We start from the raw sequence: 9,849 nt of genomic DNA on the forward strand, positions 1-9,849 counted from the left end.
GGTCGTGTAGCTAGCTGCCATCAGGAAAATATTTCCCCTTTCCATCTAATTTGTTTTAATAGATAAGAGTACTGTTAACAAACGACATCAGAGAATCTAGCTTTATTTATCATCCAATTATTTTTCCTGCATCTTTAATTGAAGGTCTGAACATAAAAATAAAATTAAAAATACAAAAATACAACCAAAACAAAATTGTCCAAAGCCTCTTACAGCATAAACATTAAATAATCAACCATAAGATGAAAATCCATCGTTCAAGAATGCCAAGGGGGTCATGTAAAATATTGTTAATATACACAGAAATAAAACTCTTCTTGAAATGTCAACAATTGTCAGCAATTCTATAAGAACATTTTGTAGAAAGCTATGCGTGTGGTGACATACTAAATATAAAAAAATAAAAAATTGTAATCCAGGAAGATACAAGGCCGAGTAACATATAATCTTAAAAGATTGACAATAGCATTGAGTATACGATGCACTTGGTACGAATGTGAAAGTCAAATAAAAACAAGATACAATGAACAAATGGAAAAATGCGGAAGAATTGTATCGTATCTGATATGTGATAAACTTCTTCAAAATGAATAAACGGATCATGCTCGAGCCATAAATATTACCACACACAAAAATAAAAGAGTTAGCGTTTGAAAAATCTTGTTACATCAGGCTATCACATTATTCACTTTTACACCGCAATCATTTTTTTTTTCTTCTTTTTTTTCTCACTTTAAGTTATAAGCTGCTTACCGTGTTCTTAATATCATTTTTTTAATACCGCAAACTACAGAGGCTAAATTTAAGACTGAATGAATATGCAACCATACAAGGCAATATGTCGAATGACGAAAGCCTATATACGACACAGTTTATTCTGTCCAAACGGTACACATTTGTACGGCCATTAACACTTTCAAAATTCCTATCTACTTTCATCCTACCATTAATCCTACTTCGTAAAATTTCTCCCGTGAATTGTGAAGCCCTCAATAATCGAAAAATCGTCACCTCACTTTCGAATAGCAGGACGGTCTATTCCATATTTTGTGTAGTACGTTTTATTGACAACACTATATAAAACAAATTAAAAAAGTGCTTTATTAATAAAATGTTATTATTTGTATGACGAAGTCTGTTTCCCTTGCATCGAAGTTTCAGGCTTTGAATACCAACATATCTGGTAAAGAATCAAAACACACAAAAAAAAACTTTATCTGGTAAAGCATCAAAACACAAAAAATTACAACTTTGTAATGGAATGAGTAAGAGGCTTAACCGAATCAAGGATATCTGCCGACCTTTTTTGTGTTAGGTTGATAGATCTGACATTTTCGATTGAAGCTTGATGTTTTTTATTAATGGCAGAATATTTGAAAGCACATACACGTCTTTCATGAAAGCCTTGAAGAATTGCATCAGAAGGACTCAAATCCTAATCCATTGGACATGAAGAGAGAGATGCTATGAAGAATATTTAGATAAATTGCACCAACATGGTCCAATTGACGTATCAACATAATTGTAGTTGCCATCATTTGTTTTCGTACGCGTTTCTTCTCAACTTTCTCAATTTAGATCGTTGAAAATATAATGCGATGCTACAGCAATACTTGTTATTTACTTTTTAATGCACATTTGTTATATGATTATTTTCATTAGGCTTATCTTTAATATCATATTTTGATATTATCACCTTGATGATTATCATCATTACTATTCGTTGTCAAATAAAACTTAGTAATCTCTAGAGTCTTCTGCATCCTGTGTTGGGCTCGGGACAATGCTATATTACATATATTTTATAAGTCTATGTATTTCATGTTTCTTCTTAAATGTCTGTAATTTTGTAAGTTCTAGCCTATGGAGGGCCTACTTTTTGTTTTTAGCGCTCCTAAAGGAGCGATAGCTCAGTCGGTAGAGCAGTGGTCTCGTAATCCGGTGACCTGGGTTCGGAACCAAGGCGATGCGCTAGTGCCCTTTGGTAAGGCATTAATCCTCATCACCATGTCCCTCGGCCCTCTGGTTGCTTACTTAGAAGCATTTATGCTTTCTTAGCAATAAGGTAAAATAACCACCACCACCACCAAATCATCGATAGTATAATTATCATTATTAGGTTTTATGTTCTACAAAAGGTATCCTTGAAAAGTCGTGCGTGGTAAAGGAATATATATTACTATTAATCTTCATATTATCATTAGCAATGTTTATCATCATTGTTGTCACCATCAAAACTATTCCAAAGAGTATAATCATCGGTTCAAAAAAAATCGCTGACATCCCCGTAGGGGTCTATGTTGATATTCAGTATGTAATATACGTATATTTCTGTTGATTATCAATTAATTCTATAATATGCTCCAAATACGTTTATGAACAAGAGAATTAAATGGTTTGTATTTAAAAGAAGCCAAATTCTGAACGAACTTGCTTTCAGAGCTCACTATAAAATATGTAATGTACGATGGGGCGTTGCGGCGTTGTGGCGTGCGCCTGTAATGCTCCAGCTAACAATGGAAGTCACAAACTAATTCAGCCGAGGACGCAGGTTCGAAACTGAGTCACGTCTTTCGGATGGTGAAGTTAAAGGTCAGTCCACAGACGTAAATACCCAATTACACACACACACGCTTCCAATACAGCATGGTCAGACGGAACATGCTTTCGGTCTGCATCTCACGACCACCATGAGGAGGAGAACGATGACCTCGATGCAAGCTAATAGTTTGAAAGTCGCGTTGTAGGAAGAGAAGTGATCCGCAATCATGCCTGGAAAAAATAGAATGAGAGCAATTTGAATCCACTATGTTGACCTGAATACCTAGGAATAAATCCCTAAAATTACAGTCATTGGATCAGTCACTTTTTTGTTCTTTTTTTCATTCATTGTGTTATCTTATTGAATCCTTATAGCGGAGTGTTCTTCTTCTTTAGGAAAAACGATCCATTATATTCAATCCAATCTATTTGTACATAATTAGCATGCGGCCCTTTAATCATTTGGTGCATGACGGATATCGTGTAATGAATATTCATTTCATGATGACTATTCGATACAAATAAACACTGATGCATATCAATAATATATCAGTAACCCCAATATTTTTGTTTTATTTGGTCTGCATACAGCTCCTAAAATTGCTGCTCTCTATCGCCACCATTACGTTCCTCGTCTGCGTTTGATATTTAGTACATGTCTCCCGCTAATGGGCGTGATCTTCATATCCATGGCAACCTGAAAAGCTTAAATGCAAACGATCGGTAGGAAATTGTGCCTCAAACCTATTGAATTTTACAGTCCTTTTTTCTATCTACTCTGGTAGCTAATAACATTATAGGTTTGTGTAAGCGGTTAAAGCTATTCAGTTCATAATCGTTTTTTTTTTTAATCAATTGCATTCCAAATCAACGGTTAGAATCACGAGGAGAGTGAATTTTTGAAATCACTCTTATCGAATTATTCTTTTCGCTTTCATGAAGGTTGTTAATCAGATTGTAGCCTTTCTGGAAACATGAAAACAAACTAAAAATCCATTTCATCCAATGCAGGCTAACAAAAAAATTACATTTTAATGGCTCATATGCGTTTTTTTTGTGATTCCTTACCACTCAAATAGCTACCAAGAAACGACCCGGATCCAAAACAAAGTGAGTCGACTGCATACGCGACATTAAACTTTTCTGGAGATGCTCTGTCCCTCACAACGAGCCGTCCCAACACCGCATTCCCTCCTACTGCCATTGCGGAGATACATGACGTCATGTACATGGCGTAGAAGTTGGTGAAATACACGTCGCAAAGAAGAGCGGCGATGTTCAGGGTTGTAGCGAAGAAATAGAGAGTGATAGGTTTGACGAGGCTGTTGGTAAGCATACCCACAACAACCCTGCTGCAGGTATTCCCTATTGCAGCTGAGAAAGTGATGATAATGGTGTTCCGGACAGAGATTCCCCTTTGCAGGGCATGCGGAACGAGAAAGGAGTGCCAACCGTTCCAAACCATACTAGACGCGAAAATTGCAAGAAGGAGCACATTGATCACAGGATCCACGTAAAAATCAGATTGGCGAATGCTGTTGGCGATACTACGAAAAACTCCAATCTCGTCTCTGTTGTCATCTTTAAAGAAAATTGAATTATGAAGGCCCCAAAAATTAGTTTAATCTCACAAATATATTCGGTATGATTTTGCCTCTTACTTATCAGAGTAAACAAGGTACATGCATGAAGTTCTCTCATAAATTTTATAATAACGATTAAAGATTTTAAAAAAAACATATCTACAATTCCTTTCTCTGCACAACTCCATTATATCATTCCAAGAGTATACCATTGTATGGTTATTCAGCTGTTTATAAGTAGTTTATTGGTCTCTTAACATAATATGTTATCGTTCGAGGGGTTGGCAAAACCCTCGATCTTGTCCATTGATCCGAGGTGGCGCACCTTAGTTAGCAGCCAAAGCATTTATGTGAAATTCGGACAGGGTTACATGTTGTCGACCATAATTTATCATTTATGTCAGTCTTCTTAGACTAAAGCACACGAGACCTGGGCCCACGAGACCGACAATGTAGGTTTAGGCCGTAGCAAATCTTCTGACAAAATGTCAACATGGTAAAAAGGCCCACGAGACCAAAAGGACAAATGACCAACATCTTCGTCTTCTAGGCTTTCTGACATAATTTTGGAAGGCTCACGAGACCGACAATGGCGTTCGCTTGAGACTTCCGGTCTCACGGGCTTTCGATCTACTAGGAGTACCGGTCGAACTCACCTTCTGTGTCATGACTTGGGCCGCTGTTGCTTTCTTCTCCCTCGTTAAACCCTGGTGGCGAACTCGGGACACTCTGAAAATCATTTCTCTGTGTGCTACTCTCATCCGATTCCAACTTAATTGCCATACCAACTGGAATAATATTTGCCATCAGAGCGCTAATGATGAGCAGTCCACCTCTCCAACCATAAGCTTGACGTAGGAATTCAGCTACTAGCGGTAACAGAACCATTCCGGCGCCATATCCAGACAAACCAAGGCTGTAAAGTAGGTTGAAATTTTGAGCCGCGTGGTGCAATGTCACGGTACAACACATTTTCACCAAACAATATCCAATACCTGTTTAACATGAAAAGAAAAGATGTGGGAGAATTTAAATTGAATTATCTTAATGATAATAATAAAGCAGATGCGGCGCTTCCGAGGGGGACATAAGGGGGGCACCCACTTTTTAAAGTACCCCAAAAGTGCCCCATTTAACATAGGAAAGTGCCCCTTTTACTTTGACAAGTGCCCCTGTTATCTTTTTAAAGTGTCCCTTCCCCTTTCTACCTCTGAGGGCCCCTTTCATTTTGACACATACCCCTTTTCCTTTGACAAGCTCCCATTCTCCTTTGCAATAGGTGTCTAGTTTCCATTCTCCTAAGTGCTTCTTTTAATCTCTAGTAAGCTCCCCCTTTCAGATACGAGAAGCGCCCCTTTCCTTTTTGATAAGCGCCCCTTCACCACTGGTAATTGCTCTATTCAAATCTAAGAGGTTCCCCTTTTGCTTTGACAAGTTCCCCTTTTCCTTTGTAAAAGTACCCATTCCCCTTTTAATAATTCCCCATTTTTCTTATGATAAGTGCACCGATTCAAAAAAGAGCCCCTTTCCCTTCTCATGAATGCCCATTTCATCTATGAAAATAGTTCCTTTTCATGCTCATGCCCCCTTTCCTCTCTTGTTAATGACCCTATTCAATTCTGAGAGATACTCGTTTTACTTTGACAAGTGCCCCTACCCATCCTGATAAGTGCTATTTTCATCTCATATAAATGCCCCTTTTATTTTGACAAGTCCCCCTTTTACTTCCTAATAAATGCTATTTTTCCTTCTTATAAGAGCCACTTCCCCCTTCTCTTAAAAGCCACCTTTCACCTCCGATAAATGCCCCTATTAAAATATTATCGGTCCTTAAAAGGACACTTTTTCTTTTTGGGGGAGGGTCTCGAAATTTGAAAATTTGACATTTTGTCCAGTTGGGGTGGGGGGGGGGTAAGGTCACCTTTTTAAGGTCACCTATTGGCATTTTTTTTTTAAATTTTTTTTTTAATTTATTTTTTTTAATTTTTAAATTTTTTTTTTTTTTTTAAATTAAAAAAAATCAAAATCTATTTTCGCTTTGAGATTTCCCTTTGAAGGTGCCCTTTTTTTCTCCAGAAAGTGCCCTTTTTTGTTAGTGCCCCCTCACTTTGGAAGTCGCTCTGCCGCCTCTGCGTACACCCTCACTGAATTATTATCTTTAGTTGTTATTCGATGTGTATGTTGTCATGTTGTTTCCAGAAAGTGGAAAGTCTGTTTTCTAACCTTCAATAAAGCGAAAAGCATGATTTGATCAGTAAGTTTCAACAATTAGCTCTCCCCTTTCAACTTCTTACGCAAACCTTTTATGTAAGTAGCTGTTAGGTTAAAGACAAACAGGGACTCAAACAGATACTTACCGGTTATTGAGAGATAGATTGACATTTGAGTGTTGCTGGTTGACATGGAAGTTAAGGCCACGCCCATTGGAGCGAGACATGTACCAGAAATCAGAAGCAGACGACGAATGGAATGGTGGCGATAGAGGGCAACGACTAAAGGAGCTGTATGGAGACAGAAACAATCGTAGGCTCACATAATTGACAACATTTCCTATAAATGATATACATCTGCTTGTGTCTATTTCAAATATTAATCATGAATTTGATATTCATATGCACGATATATTACAATAACATTATTGATATCAAGTTTTTAGGAGGGCTAACAAAAAATACCTGGATAAGAACTAGGAAAAACATATTGTCGTTAACCCCCCCCCCCTTGAGTTATTTTAATGTGTATGTTTTGTTTATGTTTTTTTGGAACCCCCCCCCCCCTTTAAGTTTTTTTTTTTTATTATTAATAAAAGAAAATGGCTAACCTAAAAAATGGCTAACCTAAAAAAGGTGACCTTACCCCCCCCCCCCCCCCCAAATGGAACAAAATGTCAAATTTTCAAATTTCGAGACATAAAAAAAGTGTCCTCTTACCCCCCCCCCCCCCAAAAAAAAGAGTGTCCTCTTACCCCTCCCCCCCCCCCCCCCCCCCCCCGCTTATTCAGCGGCTGGCTGAGTCGTTGTGAATATTCATATCTCATATAGACCTGCTGCAGACCTGCCGCATACTCTTTTTGGCATGCACGCATCTACGCATCAGTACTCGTTTGGTATGCTGATGTTAGAGCTGACCAATGACTCAACCCTTCTGTTAGCATACAAATACCCAACGGAGGTTAAAGTAGATATTCATTGAATTTAATAACTAATTTTATGTTCATTATTGCAAAGTTGAAACTTTGATTCGACAAGGTTATCAAAATTCAATGCTTGGAAACATTCGAAGTAATGAATATTATAAATTACAAAACGCTTAAATACAGCCCCGGCATAGCACCTGAAGGGCTCTCCGAACGCTGCTGAGATGTGTGAGCACAGTATGGACATGATTTGCACAAGCAGACGATGTCCCATGACATTTCACACATGTTCAGTGCCTGTGTTTTCATCTTCTCTTGAGTTGTTTCTCTTACTTCACTACCGTCAGGCTAAATGCATAATCTATTGCCTCACTCTAAACCCCGCGCATGATGTGACTTTGTTTTGGAAAATAATATGTAATTTGATATTTAATCTATTCCAAATATAAATACAAATAGACCAGAAGATAATAGTTGTAATAATAATAATAATAATTGGATTTATATAGCGCCTTTTCCAAAGGTTACAAGGCGCTGCTCTCCTAGACTTTCGACAATTTAAGAGGAGTTTTCAGGTAAGGTAAGGATATTGCAAAAAAGAAATATTCACTTCTGAATATTATTTTAAATTATGCGCAATATGCAATTTATAAATGTTACGTTAAGAAGATTGTTAATGGTTCTGTTTACTACCCACATATTTTGTTTTTTTAATTCAAGTCGTTGCTAAGATTATTTTTAAGATATGAATGTGTTAGCAAAGAAAATAATACTAAGCTGGAATAATTGTTGAATGTACTTTAATCTTTACCCTATGTTATGTTTCACTCAATCATTGAGTTATTAATGTACAAATTATGGTACTATTAAAATAAAAATCTCGCTTGAGGATAAGAGAAAAAAATCAATTATTGCTTTATATAGTTTCATCCCATTAATTTCCCTTTTTATCCCCCAAGCCTTGATATGCCCATGCCTTTGCCCAGGTTATATGATTTGTATCATATATTGCGTGCATGACATTTCACAAAATCGTTTATGAACTTTGAAGAATTGATACCATTTTCTGAATTTTGTTTATTCATAAGTATTGATTTCTATACAAATAGTTTATCAAAATTCACATTTTTCATGATTTAACTGAAACATTTTACTCTATATTAGTGCATCCACACACAAATGTATTTCTATCAACCATCTTTGGTGCTGGCGTGAAGAAATAAGATTCTTAGGGGGAAACTAGGAAATTTATATTATCAATGTAAAGAAAATAATTAGTGGATAGTGAGGCAATGACGTCACAGACTCATGAGAGAGTTGCCAATTTGTCTTGTGATTTTCAAAGTTTTTCATGTCATTAAAAATCCATAACTTTCTTATTGGCTATCCTGTTTTGCCCAAACTTTTTTTTGTTGGTTTGTCTGTTTTTCTGCTTCTGTTGAAAGTAAGTTATTTTTGGAGTGGACTTGCACTTTAAGTCCAAAATTATTTGAAAACCGAAAGCTATGTCATCAAAAAAAAGGGGGGCGTTAAGGTTTGCCACTTGAGTTTCAAAGGGGGCGGGACACGTGTCGGGTATATTCTCCCCTACCTCTAAAATGATATAGCATTATAGGAGTTGATTTTTGTGTCAGCGAGTTGAGATTTAGATTCTCACCTGGAAAGTTGGCCAATGCACTGAGGAGACCAAGAGCAATTCCAATATCGGTCGATGTCGTTCCAAGGCTAATGTTGATATCTTCCAAGTAAATTCCAATGGTCTTAATAATGCCTATATGACCGGATGCCCTTAAGAAGGTACACACCACCAAAGGCAAACTTCGAGAAGTTAAAATCTCATAAAAACGACCCATGGTAGCAGATCTGTATGGTATAGGCTATGACCGAATGATCAACCCAAAAAAATCGTCCTCACTTTTGGTAACTGGGTAAATACAATGGACGCGCAAGATTATGACCGAAGTACCAGTGTACCCTCTTCCTGTCTGAGCACCAAACATGTAGTTCAATTGGCTTGCTCACTCAGTCTTTTAGAGGAAAATGCTCATGTGGATCGCTTTGTCGCATATCCACCTGTGCACGAGAAGTAAAACGCGAGCTGAATGAGGTCTCAGTAAAATATAAACATGGACTTTTAGATTCGCACTGCCTTGAACGTCACACGTATAGGCCTAGTTTAAAAGTCAAAATCTAAAAGTTCATAATACTGTAAGCAGAAAACGCGTGGGTGTCGTTTGGACGCGGTTCGTCAATTTTCAAGAAAAGGGTACTTTTGGTCAATTTCTATTCAATTCAATTCAATTTATTTCAACCATAGAAATACAAATACAATAATTTATGAGAATTTAACAAACAGAAGAAGTTTGAATACAAACTTGTTGTTGGGGCACTAACTATGACATATAATATATCGAGAAATTAACAAAAATAAAATTAACAGGAAATTAAATATAAACTAGAAATTTAATTCGTCATGGGGACGAATTAGGTGGTCTGTCTTCAAGTCTTATGAGAGATTATAATATTTACTATATTGAGAAAGGGAGAAGTTATATAGACATGTAAACAATGATGATCATCATGATGATC

General features: G+C 36.9%; 1 protein-coding gene across 1 annotated transcript; it reads right to left on the bottom strand.

The window, feature by feature from the left end:
- Positions 1–2,019: 2,019 nt before the first annotated feature.
- Positions 2,020–9,399, bottom strand: LOC105437726 (monocarboxylate transporter 11-like). Its single transcript, XM_011664666.2, has 5 exons — positions 8,918–9,399; positions 6,482–6,625; positions 4,781–5,119; positions 3,610–4,122; positions 2,020–2,772 (listed from the first exon to the last, which is right to left on the bottom strand). The coding sequence occupies exons 1-5, from the start codon at positions 9,111–9,113 to the stop codon at positions 2,651–2,653; spliced, it is 1,314 nt and encodes a 437-aa protein (XP_011662968.2). The 5' UTR covers positions 9,114–9,399; the 3' UTR covers positions 2,020–2,650.
- Between the last annotated feature and the right edge of the window lie 450 nt (positions 9,400–9,849).

This window comes from Strongylocentrotus purpuratus, unplaced genomic scaffold (genome assembly GCF_000002235.5).
Source record: "Strongylocentrotus purpuratus isolate Spur 01 unplaced genomic scaffold, Spur_5.0 spur5_scaffold_9, whole genome shotgun sequence".
Classification (NCBI taxonomy): domain Eukaryota; kingdom Metazoa; phylum Echinodermata; class Echinoidea; order Camarodonta; family Strongylocentrotidae; genus Strongylocentrotus; species Strongylocentrotus purpuratus.

What these genes read in the sequence shown, in the direction of transcription:
- LOC105437726 (XM_011664666.2), bottom strand. Translation starts at nt 9,113, where the DNA reads ATGGGTCGTTTTTATGAGATTTTAACTTCTCGAAGTTTGCCTTTGGTG. An exon ending in CCCAAGTCATGACACAGAAG is followed by an intron (nt 4,123 to 4,780) that starts GTGAGTTCGACC and finishes TTTTCTTTAAAG; the next exon opens with ATGACAACAGAGACGAGATT. An exon ending in TCTTGGTAGCTATTTGAGTG is followed by an intron (nt 2,773 to 3,609) that starts GTAAGGAATCAC and finishes TATTTTTTCCAG; the next exon opens with GCATGATTGCGGATCACTTC.